This window comes from Mauremys mutica, chromosome 2 (assembly GCF_020497125.1).
Source record: "Mauremys mutica isolate MM-2020 ecotype Southern chromosome 2, ASM2049712v1, whole genome shotgun sequence".
Classification (NCBI taxonomy): Eukaryota; Metazoa; Chordata; order Testudines; family Geoemydidae; genus Mauremys; species Mauremys mutica.
In genome coordinates this window covers 76034953-76058871 of record NC_059073.1, presented here as the reverse complement: position 1 = coordinate 76058871, position 23919 = coordinate 76034953, and the positions used below count along the sequence as shown (strand labels likewise).

General features: G+C 43.4%; 1 protein-coding gene and 1 long non-coding RNA gene across 2 annotated transcripts in view; one reads left to right on the top strand and one right to left on the bottom strand.

Annotated features, from left to right (window-relative positions):
* The window catches only part of PRKDC (protein kinase, DNA-activated, catalytic subunit), a 172306-nt gene that overhangs the window by 47981 nt on the left and 100406 nt on the right, over positions 1-23919 (bottom strand). The window contains exons 53-62 of the mRNA XM_045004443.1: positions 22727-22851; positions 22189-22338; positions 21537-21710; positions 17462-17560; positions 15346-15556; positions 14527-14716; positions 13711-13926; positions 12234-12346; positions 9916-10047; positions 8601-8780 (exon numbers count right to left, since the gene is read on the bottom strand). Coding sequence (XP_044860378.1) covers positions 8601-8780; positions 9916-10047; positions 12234-12346; positions 13711-13926; positions 14527-14716; positions 15346-15556; positions 17462-17560; positions 21537-21710; positions 22189-22338; positions 22727-22851 — 1590 coding nt within the window. The remainder of the gene's footprint in view (positions 1-8600; positions 8781-9915; positions 10048-12233; positions 12347-13710; positions 13927-14526; positions 14717-15345; positions 15557-17461; positions 17561-21536; positions 21711-22188; positions 22339-22726; positions 22852-23919) is intronic.
* LOC123363468 lies at positions 793-23919 on the top strand. Its single transcript, XR_006576767.1, has 5 exons — positions 793-911; positions 2555-2634; positions 18842-19045; positions 21084-21256; positions 23341-23919. It is a non-coding gene; the product is annotated as an uncharacterized LOC123363468 (long non-coding RNA).

Genomic DNA, 23919 nt, shown 5'->3' with positions numbered 1-23919 from the left:
CAAGTACCATAATTTCCCACTAAATGGTTTCTTGCACCTTCCACTGATGCAGTCAGTATTGGCCACTATCATAAAAAGGATACTGGATTGCATGGACAACTGGATGACTACCCTAGGGTCCATATTTGCAGGTTTTGCTTTTTTTTTTTTTTTTTTTAATAAAGACATGCCCTATAGAGATGTCAAAATGAACTGAAATGTTGCGTACTATGAGATTCTGTATATTTGTCTTCCAAGTATGCTTGCTTCCATAGTGAGTATGCAAGAGTCTAGAGTGAAAGCTAGATTGGCTTTCTGCATGATGTTTGCACTTACCCGTCCCCAAAGGGTCATTTGGATTTGATCTGAGAATTACACCTAACTTTGCATTGCATCAAGTGCATGGCTCTATGTTCTCAGAAGGAATTTCAGCAGGAGCATTTTGAGAAACCCACACAAGGGATGAAGGTAGTGCATAACACTAGCAACCCTAGCCATTGGAAATAGCTGGTTACTGATGACCCCTCCAGAAATGACTGATGCCATGAAGTTTTGGATTTCTGTAAATCTTTACCATACGGCAAAATTACAGCCAAAGCCATATCTATTTTCATCTCTGGGTAGGAACTCTGCATTACAATCCAAAGTTCCCCTTGATTATAAAAAAACTGGTGGCTATGAATTCTTTCCAGCAGCTGTTAACTTAGGATTGGGTCTGTTTCTCTTGATAGAGTGCTGTAGAGGTTTATTTTTGTTTTGTTTTGTTTTGTGATGCATGTGTGGTATTTCTTCCCCTGGCTGCATACAGCAGAAAGATAGAACACTATTTATCCTGGCATGGGAACACAACAGAGGAGGGCTACTGGTACACATACTTCAATTGTGGAAATAGCTTGCTAGAAGTTCCTGAGAGCCTGAAGGCTGGCACCCAAGTAAGTATTGTAGGAGCAACCTAGAACCACTCAGGGCTTTACTCAGTAAATCAGGATAATTTTGAACATGAGAAGGGACTTGCCCTTCTGTAATCCCATGAAGGCGCACCTTTGTGGGGAGTGGAATACTCATGTGCCTCCATTTGAGTCATCGACTACCTCAAGTGCTTCTAAGGTTTTAGAGTGGAGCCAGCCTGTGGAGCAGGGAGTATCTGGGTGTGGGGACTCTGGATCTTCTCCAGGTATTCTCCCCTTCAGTGCCTGTTTATTGTGGGACCTACCCCATGAGCAGTCCAGAGAACTTCCTCCTCCTCCTCCTCATTAGGCTCACTCTCCAAAACCTCAGAAAGTCATGATCAGGCTTTTCTGCACTGGAGTCATGGCTCCTTGGGGCAGGATGGGGATCCAACATGCTGGTCAGATTCTGAACTCCGTGCCCTAGCAGTACAAGGGTCAATTGGCTGGTCACAGGCAGGGCGTAATTCATCCTCTCTAGAGCCCATACATGATATCTCACATAGGGAACATCACTTAGATTTAAGCCTGGTGTTTGCAGGATAGCTCTGCCATGCCTGACTGAGGGCAGAGGAGTCTGGCAGGGAGGTGCTATGCCTACAGAGGCAGAAATGACCATGCAGCTATTGCCTGATCCAGGGGAGGAGGAAGATAAGTTGCAACTACACACACACACACACACACACACACACACACACACTTTTAAAGACAAAATGGTCAGGATAATCTGAACCATCAAATTGTTCCACTGCCAGAGGCAAAAAATCTGGTGGCCTGAGCTGAAGACTGGAGCTTAGTCCTGGAGTTTCCAGCAACAATATTCCACCTCCAAATTCCACCGGTGAGGGGCATTAGCCAATGAGGAGAGAAGCTGAGCAACAGAAGTAGGTCATTACTCCATGTGCATATCTGAGGTTCTTCAAGATGATTGTCCCTGTGGGTGCTCCACTTTAGGTGTCTTGATGCTCTGTGCTTGTAATCGGAGATTTGTGGTAGCAGTGCCTGGTTAGGCTGCGCATGCATTGTAGTCATCTCATACTGCATCGAGCGTTTACATAGCAGTGCACAGCCAACTGTCCCTCTGTTCTTTCTCTGCCTCAGAGAATCGGCCTAAAACTCCAAAGTAGAGGGGAGGAGGGAGGGTAGTGGAGCACGCACAGGGACACCCATCTAGAAGAACTTCAGTTACTGCACAAGGTGACTAACCCTCTCTTCTTCTTTGATGAATGCCCCTGAGGGTGCTCCACTTTAGGTGACTGTTGAGCAGCGCCCCTCTGTGGAGGGGAGGGGCTTTGGAGTTGGTCTATTGACAGCGGATAGCACCGCAAGTCCAAAGTGAGCATCTTATGCTGACTGTTGTACTAAAGCATAATGTTTAGTGAAAGTACGGACTGATGGCCAGGTAGCTGCTTTGAAAGTGTCAGTGATGGGCCAGAGATGCCACCAGCGCTCTGATGGTGTGCGCGCGCGAACTCCCAGTGGAGGCTGTAGGTTGTTTTGGTAGCACAAATGGATACATCCAGATATCCATTTGGATAGTCTCTGTTTTGAAATGGTTTGAACCATCGAGCATTCTGTTATGGAACCGAATAGTCTAGGTGATTTTCTAAATGTTTTTGTTCTTTCAGTGTAGAAAGCTAATGCTTTGTGAGCATCCAGTGGAGTGAGGCCTCCCTTCCATCTGCATGTGGCTTCAGAAAAAATACAGGTAAGTAAATGGATTGATTTAAATCAAAGGGGGAGGCAAGCTTGTGTATGAACTTTGGATGTGGTTGCAGGATTACTTTAACTTTAAAGAATATTGTATAACGTGAGTGTGCCATTAGGACGTGATGGCAATGAGGAAGGCCACCTTCATGGATAAGGGCAACAAAGAACAAGTTGCAAGGGGTTCAAACGGTTTTCTTGTGAATCTGCGTAGAACAAGGTTGAAGTCCCAAATGAGTGTAGGGTTTCTTAGTGTGGGATAAGTGTTTTCAGTGCCTTTAAGGAAGCATTTAATTGTTGGGTGAGCAAACACAGTGACCCCGCCCACCTTGTCGTGGAAGGAGGTAATAGCAGCCAAGCTTTTTCTGATGGAGCTTGTGGATGGTCCCGATTTTTTAAGTCCTAATAAATAGTTGAGGATCCTTGGTACGGGAGACGACTGTGGTACGATCTGTTTTTCTTGGCACCAGGTGAGAATCGTTTCCACTTATGGATATAGATCTTTCTTGTGCTTAGTCTCTGACTGTTCAGTAAAAAACGGTTACTCACCTTCTCATAACTGTTGTTCTTTGAGATGTGTTGCTAATATAGATTCTAATTAGGTGGGCATGTGGCATGTGCACAGTCATCAGAAAGTTTTTCCCCTAGCCGCACCCGTTGGGTTGGCAGTGGAGCCCCCTGGAGTGGTGCCTTCATGGTGCTCAATATATGACCCTGACGACCTGGCGCCTCCTCAGTTCCTTCTTGCCAGATACTCCAACAGAGGGGAAGGTGGATGAATTTGGAATGGATATGAGCAACACATTTAGAAGAACAACGGTTACAAGAAGAAGAGTACCAGTTTTTTCTTCAAGTGATTGCTCATATCGATTCCAATTAGATGACTCCCAAGCCTTACCTTGGCAGTAGAGTCGAGTTATAGAATCTTAGATTGGAGCACTGCTCTGCCAAAGACTGCATTATCTCTGGCATGCTGGACGATGGCATAATGAGAGGTGAACGTATGCACCGAGGACCAAGTTGCTGCCCTGAAAATTTTTTGGATCGGGACCTGGGCCAGGAATTCTGCCAGCGAGGCTTGTGCCCTTGTGAAGTGTGCCGTAAGTGCTGAAGCTGGTGTCTTGGCCAGCTCATAGCACATGCAGATACAGGACATGATCCAGGAAGATATTCTTTGAGATGAGACCAGTAGTCCTTTCATCCAGTCCGTTACCGCAACAAACAGCTGGTTCGATTTCTTGAACGGCTTAGTGTGTTCGATATAGAAGGCCAACGCTAGCAGAACATCCAAGGAGTGCAGCCTATGCTCACGGCTATTGGTATGCAGTTTTGGATTAAAAAGCATGCAGGAATATGTCTTTGCTGGTATGGAAATGAAACACCACTTTAGGTAGAAAAGCCGGGTAAGGTCTCAGCTGCACCTTGTCTTTGTGGAAAACTGTATACGGTGGGTCCGAGGTAAGGGCCTTCAGTTCAGAGACACTTCTTGCTGATGTAATAGCCACTAGTAAGGCTACATTCCACAACAGGTAGAGGAGGGAGCAATTCGCCAGTGACTCGAATGGGGGCCCCATTCATTTGGAGAGGACCAAATTAAGGTCCCATGCAGGAGCAGGCTGTCTAATCTGGGGATGTAGCCAGTCCATGCTCTTGAAAAACCGGCCAACCACAGGGTTGGCGAAAACGGAGCATCCCCAGACTCCGGGGTGGAAAGCTGAGATAGCTGCTAGGTGTACCTTTATGGACAACACTGCCAGACCTTGCTGTTTCAGGTGCAGGAGGTACTCCAGAAGAAGAGGTAACGTAGCCTGAAGTGGGGGCGTAGGACACTGGTCACACCAGCAGCACTTCACGAGGGCCACATATCTGGCGGAGAGCTTTCTGCTGCTGAGTAAGACCTCCCTCCCAGCTCTGAGCACAGCAGTTCTATGGGGTTCAGCCATGAAGCTTCCAGGCCATGAGGTGGAGGGACTGGAGGTCTGGGTGGTGAAGACAACTGTGGTCCTCAGTGATCAGGTCGGGGAGGAGCGGCAACATGATTGGCTTGTCCATCGACCGATCCAGAAGCATGGTGTAGCAGTGTTGCTGAGGCCACACTGGCACCACCATAAATTATCTCCATTCCCTCCACCTTGTGCACGAGAGAAATCGGGAGGAGTGGGGGGAAGCGTAAAGCACACGGACTCCCCAGGGTAGCAGGAACGTGTCTGTGATTGAGCCCAGGTTGCTTTTCTGGAAAGAGCAAAACTCTGGGCACTTCCTGTTGCTCCAGGTGGCGAACAAGTCGACCAGGGGAAACCCCCACCTCTAGAAGATGGAGTGAATGACATCCAGCCGGATGGACCACTTGTGGTTGAGGAAGGACCTGGCTGAGGTGGTCCACCAGTATGTTTTGGACTCTTGACAAATATGATGCTTCCAGGTGAATGGAGTGGGCTATACAGAATCCCCAGAGATTGAGAGCCTCCTGACAGAGGGGCAAGGAACGTGTTCCACCCTGTTTGTTGATGTAAAACATTGCAGTGGTGTTTTCTATCATGACTGCCACATACTGGCCTTGCAGTTGAGTCAAAGGTCTGGCATGCGATACACACAGCTCTCAGCTCCTTGATACTGATATGGAGAGAGGGTTTGTCCTGTGACGAGAGGCCCTGCGTTTGGAGTTCTCTGAAATGTGCTCCCCAGCCAAGAGCTAATGCATCTGTAACTAGAGACAAGGAGAGTTGAGAGCTGTTGAAGCGGACTCCTTCGCAGACTATTTGAGCATTGAGCCACCCCTGGAGTGACTTTAGCACCTGCTGTGGCACCGTGACCACTAGGTTCAGGCTGTCGCGTCCCGGGCAGTATGTCGAAGAGAGCCATGTCTGCAGAGGCCTGAGCCTCAGCCTGGTATGCCAGACTACATATGTGCAGGCAGCCATGTGACCAAGGAGACTCAGACAACTCCTCGCTGTAGTGGTCAGGTACTTCCCTCAGGCCTCAAATGATGCTAGTCATGGCAGGTGGCACCACTGTACCACTCGGTGCTGAGATCTTCTTTGGCTCCATGGGTGCCGAGTGAGAAGGTTTCACTTTAGTACGTGAACCTCCATTAGAGCTTGCCTGCATAGGGTCTTTAGCTCATCAGGAACTCTCAGTGCCGTCGGTCCCTGGGCAGGTCCTTCAGCAGGAAATTGCTTTCTTTTGGTCGACTCTCAATGCAAGTGCTTTTCTGTAGCCTTTCTAGGAGCAGGCTCTGACAGCCGCTGTTTAAGCAGAGCCCCTATCAGAGGCTGCCGCTGGCGACTGATGACCAGAATGCAACCTGGACTTGTGGTCGGAGGCTGGCCTGAGGGATTTCTCCATCATGAGGAGCTTCAGTTGGAGATCCCTGGCTTTTCTTGTCCTGGCTGTCAGTTTTCTGCAATGTGGACACTTTTGAGTAACGTGTGTCTTGCCGAGGCAGTGGACACACTGAGCATGGCCGTCAGAGACCGGTATGGCGAGCGTACAAGTTAGGCAGCATTTAAAACCAGGTGATCCTGGCATATCTGAGTTGATCTCAGAGAAAAAATAGGGGTAAACCCTGTTTGAGGCTAAGGCTGTACACCTGTCGGAGAAACAGGAGAGGTAGAAGGGAAAAAAAAAATTGTGATGAAATTAAAGAAATTAGAGTAGGGCGAAGGGAAAGGGAAGCTAATACTGCCCTATGAATTATCTACTACAATTTTTTTCTGAAGTAGGAGGGGGAGCTGCTGATCCTTCCGACTCGAGCCAAATGTGGTAGAGAAGGAACTGGGGGACGGTTGGCTGCAGACCGCTGTGTAATTGCTTGGAGTGGCACAAGATGGCTACGGCGCCTGCATGGCAAAACCAGGCACTGCTGCCACAAATCGCTCATTACAAGCACAGGGCGTCAAGACACCTAAAGTGGAGAACCCACATTCTTGAAGAACAATATCACGTTTCCTACCCAATTTTTGTCAGGAAGGGGTCTTGGGATAGGAGATGAAGCCAAGGCCAGGCTTAGAACCTGTTGGTGTAAAGAAACGTAACTATTTCAAACCAGACATCTAAAAAAAAATAATTATTCTCATGAATAATTTTAAATTGTTTTCACTTCCAACCCCTCATTTATGCAGCCGCTGGTGAAAATACCAGGTGACTTCTCTGAGCTCCATTCCTGTGCTTTTTATTAAGTTTAAAAGGTGAAAAAGTAACAGCAGAAGCAGAATTTCACCATTTAGTTGCTGTGTGTTTTCATCTTACTTTTATTTTTCCATAATTTTCTGTAATTTCATACCGTGAGCAGCCAAAATACAACAATGATATTGATAGAGGCTAACAGGCAGAAAGCACAGTTCAATGAAAGTAACAATAAAATACTGAGCTTGGGAACCAGCAAAAAAAAATAAAGAGAGCCAAGAGGGAATACATGATGAATAGAAAGCCATCGTCAGATGCTGGCCTGGAAAGCACAGAATAATTCCCAAAGCATTCAACTTTATGTGCAGCTGCAGAGAGGAAAGTAAACAGGAAGCTGTAATTTTTCATATGTGCAAATATTAAGTGCTAGGAAGTGAGGTTATCACAGTTTAGAAAACTGGTTTGACACTAGATACGATTTGCAGAACAACAGCATTTCACTGTAATAAGTATGACACCTGCTGCCACAGATTAGGTTTTTCAAATTTCTGTGCTAGAAAGTTGAAGCTAAACTAGTTGCCATTCTAAAGGAATGTTATTGTGTAATGACTTCAGAGTTTTATAAGTTACAAATAGATTGATCAAAATTAACTCAAATGAGAAGAGATGTTAACTATAGCGAGGTTTGTATATGAGAAGTGTTTAATTATTACTGTGATTACTTGGATAACCATAAATTTTACTAGAATCTTTGAAAAATAAGGTAAAACTGGAGTAGACATGCTATTAAAAATTGTGTATTGGTGATATGGAAACACACCAAAGTGGAAGCAGAGAAGAAAGGCTCGAGGATCAGTCTCAATGGGGAAAACTTTCCCTTCAGCAGAAAGCTGTCTGCATCACTAGTGAAAGTACATTGGTAATTATTGTAAGGGAATAAACTGAAGACATTGCCAAGCAATGAATAAGAGTTGCTGGAAAAAAAACATATGCTATCAGTGTTTGTGAGCCTTACACCTCAAAGTATTTCTTAATGCAGCATTTCCGAAAATGTGAAATGCGTGCCCTTGAGTGAGTATGAAAGATTAGCTGGGATGCCCAGATTTCTCAATTATTATCTGAACTTTTATTTAAAAACAAGTATCTCTCTGTTGTGGTTGCAGAAAAAAATGTGACCTCAATGTACCAGATGTAGCAATGCATGCCTGAATTTGCAGATAGCCTGAAACAGTAGCTCTGAGGTGTGAGTTAGCCTATTTACCTCAATAGGTGCTACTTCAAATTGCCAAGTGATAATAGTTTAATATCACTACTATTATTCTCAACTACTATTATTCTCAAATTAGGTAAGGAAGGAAAGGAAGTATAGCATTATGAAGATCTATACCAGCACTTCCCAGTATGTCCCCTCTGGTGTACATGTGAGAAACTAGCCAGGCAGGGTGAAGATGATGTTTACATTAAAAAGGATAGGTCTTTAGTTAACATGTGGTGGTGCTACAGAGCAACTGGTTTCATCTTCCTGAATGGGGACTTAGCTTTCAACATTTTGGGAAATGCTGCCTTAAGGCATTCTGGCCTAAGACATGTATTTGGTATCTGTTGTTTAGCACACATGGAACACAAAACTGTAGGAAGGATTTGCTATGTCACATCATTCTCACTTTTACAGAACAGTTATTTTGCCATCTTCATTCACTGTTTGCCTCCATTTACATTCCATCTCCTTCTTTGGCTTAACCCTCTAATAGGATTAAAATGCACTTACTGGAATTAGTTGAGACACCATAATTCATCAGTGTTAGGGTAAACAAAGACGACATGCCACACAGAAAGTTTTACCTGGATGCAGGCTATGAATGGTGGGAAGTAAGACACTGTTGTGCTCAGGAAGCGGTTGAAGTTTTGCAGCAGCTCCTGGGTGATGCAGTTTTTCTCAGAAGGATTCTTAAATTTGTTCATTTCCTTCAAAATTCCAGTAAACAAACTGCTGAAGAGCTGCTTGGCCAACGGTGGATCTCTCTGTAAATTATCAATAAGGCCATAGCACAAGTGACTAAGGCATTGTAACTGATTTCAGCTCAGAGTGCTAGAAAGGTCTTCACTGTATGCCAAGTATGGTGTATTCCAGACAAAGTGGACCAAATTTGAAGTGTCAAGTCTTTTGAAAGGATTTGAAGGGGCAGTGGGAGGTGACCACTAGTTTTCTTCACCTAATTACAGTCACCATATTAGATATTTTGAGGAAGATCTACCTAATACAGCATCTTTTAAATGTCTCACTCAAAACATTTGTGAAGTGTGACCCTTTATTTTTACTGTATGAAATAAGGAGTTTTCTCTGAAACCTGTTCAGTGAGTGTGCATACAAGTATCTATAGGAGGGACTGAGGGCTCAGAATGTATTCTATTCTTCACATCCCACCCAGCCAGGCCACTTGAAAGGACTAGGAGAGGTAGTAACTCCTTCCAGGTGTCCTTCTCAATCTGCCCTGAAAACCTTGCTGCTTGGGCGCAGACAGCCAACACCCTTCCAAAGACATGAGAGACAGGACACGGGATCAGCAGGCTCAAAGACAGAACAGGAAGCCATCAATGTGTGAGGATGGAGCAAAGAGATAGAGATGAACATATCAGCCCAGATTCACACACATTTATTGAACGGGGGTAGATATTTGCAAGCGTAGCAGAGTCTAAACCCACCCTAATCTTTAGTGGGACTGGAGTTTAGGCAAACTATTCATGAAGCCTGACTTATGTACCCTTATTCCTCACTATGGTACTGCAATGGGGAGGAAGAGGGCTAGGGTGGCCAAAGATGCTGTGAGTGCCTGACCATCAAAAGTGATGAGGAGTCCAGTCCACAACTGCTGCTATTTCCAACTGGGAAACAGAATAAAAGGCCAGCTACCCTCTTTTCTTCATTTTTGGTTCCCCAAATTAAGACACTTTAAAGAGGCCTGGTTTTCAGAAAGTATTGAACACCCACCATCTGAAAACCTGGCTCCTTTAAGGTGTTTAAAGTTGGTTACCCCACAACTAAGGTACCCCAAATCACTAATCATTTTGAAAAAAACTTGGCTGTCACATACTCAATTTGTCTGGCTCAGAACAGTTTTGGAACACTTGGCTAGTGACTTGTGAACAGAAGACAAACCTGTGCCACACCCTGCAGAGGAGTGATTAAGCTGCTGTATTCAATCTGGATATCAGGAAGGTCTCCTTGTCGGTAACTCCTGTACAGCGTGACCTGAGCATCATGCTTCATCTTCAGCTCAGATTTTATCTCCTGCAACAATTGCCAGCAAAAAAGCAGCCTTGATTACATGTAGAAACAAAAGATCATGTAATACCTACTCAGTGACATCTGTTTCTGGTTTCATGGAGGAGATGTAGTAAATATGATCAAGTTTAAAAATTCCTTCAAAAACTCTCAGAAGTGTTAATGGATAAAAACAGTTACAGAAATCATAATAAGGAGTTAAAACCAAACACCAAAATGATCTTGTTCTGTAAAAATAAAACAAAAAACAAAGCCACTTCCTAAAGCTACTTTCACCCTTCCTTAGTACCACTGCATCTTAGGCCTTATATACAGAAGTGGCATTAGTTTACCTTAAGTCAATTTTTTTAACCGATTTACCAAAAACAGTGTAAACCTGTAGATTAATTCTGTTTTAAGAATGGCTTGTTTCACTTTGGCTTAAACTTATTCCTAATTAATTTAAGCTAAGCAGAAATAAACCTGCTTTGAAATGAAATAGGACTGTCCAAAGAGCCTTTTGCACCAGTTTAACTAATCAGTTTTAAATTACATCTTAAACTAAACCGGTGCAACTCTCTCATGTACACAAGCATTTACTTTTCTCTCCAGATTGCTCTGCCTTTTTCCTTTTATACAAGTGAAAATACTGATGGGCTTTGGTCAAAGGGGCAGGAGGGAGGATTAACAGTAAAAAGGTCTTGGGGTTTGCTTCCTCCCTATCCTCTGCAAAAAAATTACATACCAGTATATATTGCTACTGCTGTTTGGACCACCTGGAATTGCATTTCTGCATCTTGGAAGAGTTTGCACACTAGCGTGGGGAGGGGACTGCAATTTCTTTTCTTCTGCGCAAATCCTTAATCTTCCTGCTCTTTTGGGCTTCCCATTACTCACCTCCACAGTTCTATCCCTCATCTTCCTCTTAAATGGATCACTCTCTCAAAAGATTAGAAGAGATATGTCATGGGGGAAACTAGAGCTTTGGTGAAGCTCTCAGAGCACTAGAAAAATTTTTGGCTGCTATCTATTCACTCCTGCTGCCCCATCAGACATGACAAAATTGATGCAAGGCTTTGTCCAGCTGCATCAGTTTCCAGGCAACAGTGCTTGCAATTTTTAGTAACATACCCTCATTAAACCTAGTAGTCTCCTAAAAAATGTGAGAAAGGTGAGTTTTACACATCTAACATGAATGGGTTAAATAAACAGCTACTACAAATGATTTTAGAAAATTTTGTCAAGACCTGACACATCATAATCTGCAATCTATAAACCCTGAAGGAAATCCAGTATCACACTTTACACAGGCTAAAATATTATCATTCATATCACCATAGTGCCTAGGAGCCCATCATGGATCAGGACCCCTTTGTGCTAGGTGCTGTACAAACACATACTAGCTATGTGACATTTCAGATTATTCTATCAGCCATTTCATATTCTGTATATGAGGGTGAACTCTATCAGAGATGCATTACAGAATAGGGCTCACTGGACGTGTTATCAGGCTTGCATGTACCTGCAGATCTTGAGCAGAGTACAGAAACTGGCCAGTTTTCCAATGTACTTATCTAAAAATTGTCAACTTAAATCCATATTTAGGCATCGAGAAAACGGGGTGGGGTTATTTTCAGAAGTGATGAGTACCTTCAACTCTCACTGAAGATATTGGGACTTGCGGGTGGTCATTACCCTGATTATCAGGACACATTAAAGTTACACACGTAAATAAGACATCTACATTGGAAAACTATGCCCTATGCATACAAGAAACATTTAAGTAATATTAGAGTTTCACAGTATACCACAAACGCTGAGGACTTTAAAGTTAAGAATAGCCCTTCCATTTTTAACATGCAGCATCGCTCCCAGGAGTTGTGATACAAGTGGTGCACAAAATCACATAGTCCAAAACCCCCACACAATATGGGAGAATGGAGTAAATACCACCAGTGCTTTCCCTACTGGAGAAGTTTAAGTCACACTCAGCTTTACACGCACAAATAATGTATTATAAAACTTGCAATACATAATCACAGATACTATCTCTGTAACAGAACCTATCTAGGTTCTTCCAATGGCACCCAACACCATAATTTTCTAATGACATGATGCTACTATAGGTAAAATATCAGACTTCTCAAAAACAGCTAACACATCCTATCAGTCCTTAAAGATTTTAACCACTAATTATTAAGAAGCAAACAAACCTTTTCTCGTTTCTGCTCAGCAACACCTTTCCTTGCATAAATCAAGCTGAGTTTCTCTTGGTCCTTTAAGAAACGCCTGCGCAACCTTAGAATTTCTGCCCGTTCGTCTATACCTAATAAATAATGAGTAAGCACCAACAATTTACACTCTCGTTTTGGAGTATCAAGCCTTATAGCTATCCCCTTTAAAGACAACCTTAACTTATTCCAATTTTCATCAGCACTTCCTCATATACATTCTATGTCTGACCTGTAAGTATGTAAAAATTTGTGAGTGAATTGTACTATTGTCACTACTGTCTATGTGATAAATAGATCATAAGCTCCTCAGTCCAAGTATTGTATTTTATCCAAGTTCTGAAAAGCATTCAGCATGTTTTCAGCTTCTGTAAACAACAGAGTTGGACAGATCAAGCGATTTGGTAATAGATTAGACAGCTTTCCATCTCAAGCCTCACAGGTTCAAATCCAATGAAGGACAGTAATGGACAAGAGTCCTTCCAATGGCTGTTCAGTGGGGCCCTGTATGAAATAAGTCTGATCTCAGTCCAACTCTTGGTAAACAGGTGCCCATAAACAACTTACATCATCACAACAGACACCCTGGCTAGCAGTCTCAACAGGAAGACTGTGGACTGATTGGCCTGGAAACTGGACTACTACTTTTTACTTTGAGTATATTCCTTTCAGAACAGGGCTGAAGTACCTTGACCTGGCAGCGTGAGGTACATTGTCCAAGTTGAAGGGGTCAGACTCCAGAGCTGTCTGCCTCACACTTTATTTTTAACTATACAAAAAACCTCTAAGCAGTTCCAGAACGATTCTAATGTTTTTCAGACATGGAGTGGATAAATGAAAGCTCATTTTCAGAGATTGATTTAGAAGAACAGTGGTTAATTCTGCTGCCAAATTGGAATCCACTTGAAAAATGTCTGAGGCACTACTCAAATTATTTGAAAAAGAAATAACTGTTTTAATGTTTACTACTTGTTAGGTTTATTTATGGAGACAATCAGACAAATCTAAAGATACGAGGAAATATAGATTTCCCTGACATTTGCTTTCTGGTTATCTTGGAGAGAACAAGGAACATAAATAAGGAATGCTGGTGTTAGACAATGGAGGTTTTGTTACCCACCCTATCATTTTAGCCAACAACATTCCATTTTGTAGACACCTAAATAATTCCACTACTCAACCACCACTTATATTAAGAACAGACATATCTGATATATTTATCTGGGGACAATGAATGAAAGACATTAAGTAGGGTACAATAGCCCACTCAAACTGAAGGACTCACATCTGACATGCTCCTTACATCAAATATGACAGGAAGCAGAATTTCCAGATTGTCCCTTCATTACAACATCCCAAAGAAGATGTCCTTCCACCCACATCACTAGCACAGAGTCAGGTCTTCTTTAACAAAATATATATATATTACGTTGGCATTGCATCAATAAGGTATTGATACCTTTAGCTTTGCTGTCCACCTCATCTCCTGGCAAACCCAACCTTTTCTTCCCAAAATTGGGTCCCAATGGTTTTAAGGTTGCCCTCTGTGATTTCTCACTCCGCTTGCTAACAAACAGCATGGATGAAGACAATGATTCAGAGGATGAAGGGACCATATACTCTGCCAATGTGTCAATGCTGCTTCCTGTTAGCCAGTTAAAAGAGCTTCTCCCATCTGTAAAAAGCAGAAAAATGAAATATCAGTATATGACTTCATTGAAGTCAAAACATGCACAAAATTTCCTTCCAAAAAGAGCACAGTTCCCATATTTATAGTCCAATTATGGGGGGAAAATCAGCACTCACATCTTGGTCCCCATCAGTACCCAGCCCGGGTAAGCTAATGATCCAACCAGTGGACCAAATTCACAGATGAATCCTGGTCATGTACCACTTGAGGCACGTTGCTCATAAGCAAAGAAGAGTCCAACTATTATCTAAAGAATGCTGCATTTTTGCACCTAAGTAGATCAATAGGAAGTAAAATGTTCAGCTGGGAGGCCAATCTTTTTAAATGGACATGAGGCTTAAAAAAATAAGACCAATCAAAGGAAACTAAGTGTGCAAGGCTTACTAGTTTGGAATTGGAACAAATTAGTAACATACTTCAATTTACAGCTGGTCAGAGTGTTTATTGTATAAAAATGATACACTAAGTATTACATTTACTTATACCTTTGCTTTAAAAAAAAAAGCATACACAAGAAGAATAAGGAAAGAAGAATTGTTCCTTTGGGGAACAGAAGAGCTTCAGAACATGCTGATCTGTACTTACTGACATTCTGTGTAGGTGTAAATTCGTACTGCTGTTGGGTAGCCCTCACTTGACCACCTAGGGATCCCTGAGTTGAAAGGGATCCTTCTTGTGTCCGATTCCTCTTGGCAGTTTGGGTAGCTTGAGTCTCCACAAACATAGGTGTGAGAACAGTACTTCGATAACGCCAGTTAGAATCAATAGTGAAGTCCTAGGCATGCAAAACGGTCTTAATAAGAGCACAGGGAATTGAAACTTTTTTCCACCATTGAGATAAAATGGCTAGTATGTAATATATCACTTTAAATTCAGTACTGACTGGTCTCCTTAACATATAGAACCATGTGACAACTGTTCATATTTCAGTAACATTGAATGATCCTAGTTCAAATACGAAGCAGTCATTTAGTATCAATTCTGCTATGATAACACTTGAACCCCCAACTTTATTCTTTATTTATTCAGTTATCTTCCAAGCTATAGGTGCCCTTTTTATTTATTTAATTAGCACACAACACATAGTCTAACAAAAGGATCTCTGACATTAGCATATATCATATATAATTACCACTTCAGTTATAAGTAAGTTCTTACCTTCGATTTTTTAAAATAAAAGTTCATGTTAAAAATGTGAAGTTATCCACCCAAAATAAATATCAAACACCTAAGAATCTGAATAACTCATGACTGCCTCAGCTGTTACTGACGTAGCACGCAGCACATATTCAACAGTCTCCTTCATTACTTCAGCTCTATTTAACTCTTGCTAAGGTGATTGCTACATTGATAACTGGACACTGCTGCATAGTTCTATAGCATTACACAAATATTATAATTCACCTGAAATCTGCATTCAGAAAGTGGATGCTCAAACATTTTTCTGGAATAATCTGGGCTCTTGCTGGTCATTTCAAGCAGAAAATTCGTCGCTAAACTCAAAAATTGGGTTTCTATCTTGGTAGAGTATAAGGAATTTAATAAAGCCAACATACGATTGAGAGTATTTGTAGGCAACCTAGTTTCATCACTCCAAAAATTTCTAACAATCAATCTGTAAAGAAAGGAAAAACATACCTGAACACCTACAAATGGGACACTATAGCCTTACACAATGCTTGACTCAAAAACTTCCATTTTTTTTAAATTAGTGAATAGCAAAAATATATAAGAAGGATTAGGATTAGGACTATATCACTCCACTAATTTCTTTACCCCAACAATTCCGCACTGGTTTATGTTAATCATTTCATTTTCCACTCTCTACCCCCAATCTGTATTTCATCTAAATGGTATTAAAAACTTTAGTAAGGTCACAAGGATTTTTATACTTCATAAATTTGAATTTTACTTATGATTATGAAATCATTTCCATGCAAATAGAAGAGAGATTGTGGGCACAGATATATACACACACCTTTTTTCCTACCGTGCTTCATTATAAAAGTTAATAATGAAACTATCTTCCAAAAATGGACCTAATTTCTTACATCTGTTTATAAAGCAAAAGTTTAGGTGTAGGCACAGGGACTGTGTTATATTAACGGAGGATTAAGTCTAATATAAACTGAAGAGATTTATTGATTTAGGGCTCCCAACTGACTTTGTAGGCTTTGAACCAGATCCTTAACATTTTTTCAAATTCTCACTTTTTCAGCTAAATGTGCAAGAGAATAAGATACACACACTTCTTAAAATGTTAATCTTTTGTTAATTTTATACAGTAGAACCCTGTTTATCCAACCCTCCCTTAACTAGCTCTCTACATTTACCTAACAACTAGGACTTCAGGGCCAGAAGCCAGTGATCTCTCCTGGGGCCACTAGATGGCACTGCAGCATCGTATTTTCCCATTGTCCAGTTTTATCCAGAGTTTTGATTATCTGATCTGGCCCCAATCCCAATTAAACCGGATAAACAGGGTTCTACTGTACTTTAAAAAGTTTATAATATTGTCTTTACTTGCCAAATTGATCATTGTTAGTGATACTGCATCAGCAGGTAAGACCAGCAGCAGCCGAAGCTGGGACTGCTGCACTGGGGTTGGGATAAAATGTAGCCCAGGCAGAGTCATCTCTCCCCCAGCATGCCCCGGTCTCAGAAATGCATAGTGGAGACCCTGCCCAGTCTGGGAGCACTAGAACCCAGATGGTGCTTCCCTGCCTTTCCACCATATGTCTTTGGGAGAGAACTGCAGAGAGAAGCCAGCCAGAGGCTCCACCTGGCAGGAGCAGAAGCAGCCAAAGCAAAGACTTCTGGACATTCCAGTCAAAACTGCAGAATGTTCTCAAACTTTTTCTGCCCTGTACTGATTTGCTCTAGACCTCTTCCTGCCCCTACATCCTCACAGCCTCTTCACCTCAGCTTCACTCCATACCTGCCCATCATACTCTCATCTCCCCTGCCCTGTCCCCCTCACCTCCCTTTCCTTTTCTTTCCATTTAGCATATTCCCTCCTAGCTAAACCCACACTCCCCAAAAATAATTGTGGAACTAACATGACTTTTGCCACCATCACATGTGTTCTATCCCTTCCCCCACCTTGTGTCTCCCTCTTGTCTATTTAGACTGTAAGCACTTCAGGGCAGGGACCATCTCCTACTTTGTGTTTGCACAGTTTGCACAATGGGGCCCTATGCTTGATTGGCCCTTAGGTGCTACCATAATAAGCATGATTAGTAGTAGTAACACTATTGCCCTAGCCTCTTCCTGAAATGCAACTGGAAACTTTGAAATAGGGAAAGCTAGGTCTTCCAATTAAGAAGGAAAAACAAGATAACCATCACCAGAAACAAACATGAAATTTTTGAGCGACATGTCCCTATTACATTTACTACTTAACATATCTTAATAGCCTAAAACCCCCTAAAAAAAATCTGTTGTACAAAACAAAATAAAACTGTATTCAAGACTTTAGCATCTCAGCTGACCCATCACAACACTCGGTGTGTTGACTCACTGTAGTCCGGAGTTTTCATCCATCAGTCCCTGAAGCAGCATTTCTTTTGCTAGTTTGAACACTTCCTGAGATTCTGCCTCTGCTTGGCTTTCTGGATCCCTGATATAAAATGAAAAAGGAAGTCTTATTGATTTCCCTCTCATGCAACTTGCAACAAAAGGAACAAACAGGGAAAATAAACCTGATGGCAGTGCACTTGGCTCATACGTGCTATGTTTTCTATGCCCGAAAATAATGATGGTTTGCTGTTTGTTTTAAAGAGAGATAACTAAAGCTTGTTAGCTACCCCATGCAAGGCCCTCGCAGGGACAAAGCTCTATAGCAATGGTCCCCAAACTGTGAGGCGCACCCCGCAGAGGGGCACAGAGGAACTCCAGGAAGGTGCAGTGGGCCTGGGCCAACCCCCTGGGGGTTGGAGGAGGCAGCACCACCCAGGAATGCCTGGTTGAAAAGGGACCCTGGCGGCTCCCATCAGCATTGTTGACTGGGCTGTAAAAAGTCCAGTCGGCAGCGCATCAGGGCTAAGGCAGGCACCATACTTACCCTGGCTAGGCACGGCCGGTACATCCCTGCGGCAATTAGGCACGGGGCGGCCAGGGGGCTCTGCACCTTTCCCCCGCTCCAAGCACTGGCTCCGCACCTCCCATTGACTGGGAACCGCAGCCAGTGGGAGCTGCAGGGGTGGTGCCTGCGGGCAGGGACAGTGCGCAGAGTCCCCTGGCCCCATCCACTTAGGAGCTGTGGGGACATGCCGGCCACTTCTGGGGAGCCATCCCAGGTAAGCGCTGCCCGGCCAGAGCCCGCACCCTGCACCTCCTTCCGCACCGCACCCCAACTGCCTGCCCCAGCCCTGAGCCCCCTCCCGCACCCAAACTCCCTCCAAGAGCCAGCACCCTCTCCTACACGCCGAACCCCTGGGCCCCAGCCCTGAGCCCCCTCCCCAGCCGCAGAGCCCGCACCATCCCCTACACCTCAACCTCCTGACCCGGCTCAGTAAAAATGAGCAAAGGTGGGGGAGAGCGAGCAACAGAGGTGGGGGGGGGGAAATGAAGTGAGCAGGGGTGTGGCCTCAGAAGGGGTGTGGCCTCGGAAGGAACATGGCAGGGGCATGGCAAGGGTGTTTGGTTTTCTGCAGTCAGAAAGTTGGCAACCCTAGAGATACCGGTGGCTCCCTGTCCTGCCCCAAGCGTAGCTTCTCCGCCCACCCCACCCCCCAGCCCTCCCCACTCAATCCCTGGAGCACAGCAGACAGACCCTCTCTCCATACATAAGAGAAGATCCAAAGCAGAGGAGAAAGAGGGTGGGTAGTGAAATACAGATAGGGACCACTCATCTCCAGTTACAAGTCAGTAACTTCCTCTTCTTCTTCTTTGAGCGAAGGTCCCTATGTTATGGCTGCAAAGCATGAACATTCTAAGGATGATGCCTATCTAAATACCAAGCCCTGAGGTGTAATGGATACATATCGGGGTGCTTGATCTTGCTGTTCCACTGAGTGAACAGCAATGGAAGAAAGGGCTCGCAACCTTCCACAGCAACAGAAGAAAGGACGGCTTGGAACTTCTGGGCTCTCAAGATGTCCAGGTAGCTTGTGCTTTGTGGCTGTTCATGTGGCCTCCCCAGCCGAACAAGAATGCAGCTGTAATAATGGTCCTGTCTGGTGAGGAAGGGAGAAAAGAGATGCCATACGTACCAGACGAGGATTTATCCACAATAGCAGGGAAAACCCTATTTTGGTGGGAATCTCACCATGAGGTTCCTGGAATGGCAGTTTGGAGAATATACCAACTGCAGCCATGTTTGAAGGCAATGAAAGTGGAGTCTTGCAAATTATGATATTATGCATGGTCTGGATCCTACCTTTGGGCAAGTACACTCTTGCAATGATAGAATTCAAGGTGGCCCCGATGAAGTCCAGAGACGTGTGCAAGTGAGAACAGATTTTTTCGGCATTTATGCTGACTCCCAGTGAGGAGAGGGGTGCAGCATGATAGAAGTTGATGCATAGGACTCCTGGAGGGACTTGGCAACAAGGAGCCAGTTGTCGATGTAAGGGAAGGCAATGAGACCACAACGTCTGATGTGAGCTGTCTCTCTTGTTCAGTGCTGTCTTTTGGACAGTGTCAGTGGATCTCGGGGTTTGGGAGGTGCCAAGGATGATGGTACCAACTGATCGTGGTCTGCTACTGATGTAGCTCTATGCTTACGAGTTTTCTTGTCATGTCTCTGGGACTTAGGACATATTAAGTCCTTACGGGCCAAACCGATGAGTTTGCTCAGATTTGAATCCGACCTCCTTGAAGTGGATTTAGAGAAAGACTTAGAGCCCTACCAAATTCATGGCCCTGAAAAACGCATCATGGACCATGAAATCTGGTCTCCCCTCTCCCCCTTCCTCCCACCCCACACCGGTGAAATCTAGTCTTTTGTGTTCTTTTACCCTACACTATACAGATTTCACGGGGAGACCAGCATTTCTCAAATTGTGGGAGGGGGGGAGGTCGTCACAAGGTTATTTTAGGAGGGTTGCAGTATTGCCACCCTTACTTCTGCACTGCCTTCAGATCTGGGCAGCTGGAGAGCGGCGGCTGTTAGCCAGGCACCAGCTCTAAGGGCAGCGCCCACCAGCAGCAGCACAGAAGTAAAGGTGGCAATACCATACCATGCTATCCTTACTTCTGCGCTGCTGCCTTCAGAGCTGGACAGCCAGAGTGTGGTGGCTGCTGACTGAGGGCCCAGCTCTGCAGGCAGCAGTGCAGAATTAAGGGTAATACCATACCCTTATACCATACTAACTTCTGCACTGCTGCTGGCAGCGGCTCTGGCTTCAGAACTGGGCTCTCAGCCGGCAGCCACCACACTCTGGCTGTCCAGCTCTGAAGGCAGCGCCGCTGCCAGCAGCAGCGCAGAAGTAAGGTTAGAAGTACCACAATCCCCCCCCCGCACACACACACACACAATAACGTTGCAACCCCCACCCTACAATTCCTTTATGGGTCAGGACCCCTACAATTACAACACTGAAATTTCAGATTTAAACAGCTAAAATCACGAAATTTATAATTTTAAAAATCCTATGACTCTGAAATTGACCAAAATGGACTGTGAATTTGGTAGGGGCCTACTTATGACAGTGCTTCCTCTATTCTTGACAAGATCCCTCTGGGGCATCTGTGGGGCTAGACGCTCCTACACCAGAGTTGGACTTTGCACCAGCAGATACAGCGCTTCCTGAATCAGGCCAATGTCCGGGGATGGTTCCCTGGCCTGAGTCCAACTGAGGCCTTATGGCCTCTTCATGAAGTGTTTCTGGAGATGAAGTTCCCAGTCTTCTTAGGTAAGGCTGAGGAATGATCAGCAGATACTGCAACTCACCACGATGCAGGCTTCCCCAAGGCATACAGGCAGTGCAGGGTAGTGCGGGTAGTCATCGCTGATCAAAAAGGATTGCGGGCAGCAAGTGCAGAGTATGAAGCTTGGAAACCTGGGTATAGTCGAGTACTCGAACAGGGAACGGTTCCTCCAAAGAGACTAAATCTAAACACTAAGAAATCTATAAAACACTAAACTGTACAAGCTGTTAAAACCATTTACAACGCTAAATCTAAATCTTATCTTGTAGGACGAAACCAAAACTACAGACACTGGAGGTTCCATCCCAGACCAGGCAGAAGTGAGAAGGAACTAGAGAGATGGTCAGTCTGCCCTGTCCTTTATTCCCTCCATCAGAGGCCGAAGCTGAGCCGGGTGCATGCACAGACCAATGGATGCTACTTTCAAATTCTCTGGCTCCAGGTGCATGGGTAAACCCACAGTGGAATACAACAGGGACCATCACTAGAAGCAGTACACAATTATCATCCCCATTTAACAGACAGGGAAATGAAGATAGAAAGATTTAAGTGAGTTTTCCAAGCCTGTATCAGGAAGGAAATCAAGAATACAAAGTTTCTGCTTCCCATGCTGTGGTAACACCATCCCCTCACTTTTTACATAGGGAAAGTAACTATTCAGATCACTTTTATATAATTTCTCTTATCCAGTTGGAAGACACTATTTGCAACTGAATCCATACCTGTAGTTATCATAAATCCACATCAGGATGTCATACATGCGCTCCCGACATACTGGAGAAGGGTGAGAGATGAACCCTGTTACTCCAGGAAGAAATTCTCTTAGTTCTAGGGGTTTCAGCTTAGGCACCATTTTGTATATGATATCCAAACACACCCTCTGCCTTTCATCATCTCTAAAGGAGATAAAAAGCAACTGCATTGGTTTCATTATTCTATTTACAGTTACACATACAGCTGAACATTAAAGTAATATTTAGCAATTTAAATTGCATAAAAATGTTTTTAGTTACTATTTCTGTGTTTAACTGGAAAAAAAAAAATCAGTCTAACCAAACTGATTACATATTAAGGGTGAAATCCTGGCCCACTGAATTTAATGGGAGTTTTGCCATTGATCTCAGTAGGGCCAGGATTTCACCATATGGATAATGAAAAAAGCTACAATAAGCATAGTTTTCAACTTAAATAGTAGAAGTAGAAAAAAACCTGCCAGATTTTCTAATCTACATTTGCTCAAAGAAAAAAACTGGAACTGTAAATGCATGTGGAATGTAAAACTTGCATTATTACTAGAAAAAGACAATGATGCAAAATTCAGACTATGAGCCCAGGTTGCTATGATGATCATACACTGGTCGTATGCCCACTTACCTGTGACTCATGACTTGGATGAAATCTTTACTCTTTAATTGTAAGAAGAGATCAGTTATCTCCTCTGCACGGTACATCACCACCTCCAGACAGTATGTTTTCAGAACACCATGAAGTTTTGGTATCAAGAAGAATACTGCATTCATAAACCTTTACATGACACGGAGTCCATAAAGCAAAAAATAAGAAGTTGTATTCTATTACAGTGGTGCCCCAACTTTTCCTGTTGTGTCCCCCATTACAAGTAATGGAATCTGTCCACACACCTCTCCATTACTGCTTGGCTCAGCAGAGGAGCTTGGGCTGAAGGTGGAGCTGGGGGCTGAACTAGGTATGGGGGAGGAAAGAGAATGAGGGTAGAGCTGTAGCTGGGAGCAGAGCTGGGCTGGGCGGTAGTCCCTCCCTGCCCCCCTGGAGTCTGGCCCAGGCCCTGACCTGAATGTTCCTCCACCCCCTCTCGGGGCACTCCCCACAGTTTGGGACCCCTGTTAGATAATGATTTTTCTATATACAGGGTATCATCATATGATCTCACTACCTGTCAGCAAGAGGAGGAAAGTTCTTTGCCACTTTATTTAAGCACACAATAAACTTGTCCTCTTTGGTGCTTTGATGCTGTTTTATCTGTTTTATGACACAGTCATAAACCGGACCCTCAAATATCTGAAAGATCAGAAACATTTTATCATTAAACAAATGCCAACACCAGAAACTCAGGAACATTCAAATTATGTAACAGTACTATTACATTGGGGATATTTTTAGTTACAGTGAAACTTCATTGGCTTAATCTTGACATTTATGACAATTCACAGCAGTAGTACAACATGCCTTGATGAAATACAGCTTGTCTGCTTTAACAGAGCTGCTGTCTAACCATTTATAAGTTTCCATTAACTGTGCAGAGACCAACTGCTTAAATACAGAAAGAAAAAAAAGTCACATGATATTCCTGTTTCAAACACTAAGTAATTCCTGATTGTGCGTGGCAGGTTTCCAGTAAAATGCTATACAATAATACTATACAAAGCCATTTTCTATTAAATTAACATTATTTGCAAAGAAATACAAGGTACACACAGAATATTAACCACCACCACACCTGCTTACTCATTCAAAAAATCACATTTTTATTTTTTATTTTTTTTAAAGGAAAGGAGGAATGGATAAGACTGAAAATGAGAAGAGGGCGATGGTTCAACAATATTCATCATGCATCCTAGAGAATGAGAAAGGATGAACAAAATGGAATGTACTGGACAGGGAAGACAGCTACATACCTGCTTTACAGGAGTGCCACAATTACAGTCCAAGAGCAGCAGCTGAGGAAGCATTTTCATTCAAAGTCCCTATTTTCAGGTTCCTAAAAAACTTCTAGCAAATAGAGCCCTGAGAATCCCTAACTTGAACATTTATTCACCTTCCTTCATATTTGAAAATTTTCTTTCTATTGTGTCAGTCCCACTGGCAGAAAAGAGGTGAACACAGCTCCCCCAGATTCATTCACTGCCACGGTCAAGACAAAAGGTTCATAAGAAATGAGGCAAAGTGTGCCCAGCCTGTACTGATCTAGTCTTGAATTCTGATCCTCATGTGATAGCATCTTCTGCTACCGCCTAACTTCTGGGGAAGCCTCATTAAATTTAATATTCTCTCATTCTGAAGCTGGAACTGGGTATTCAGTTTAGACTTATAGATAAAACAGTCTTTAATACATTGTGTCTTTTATCA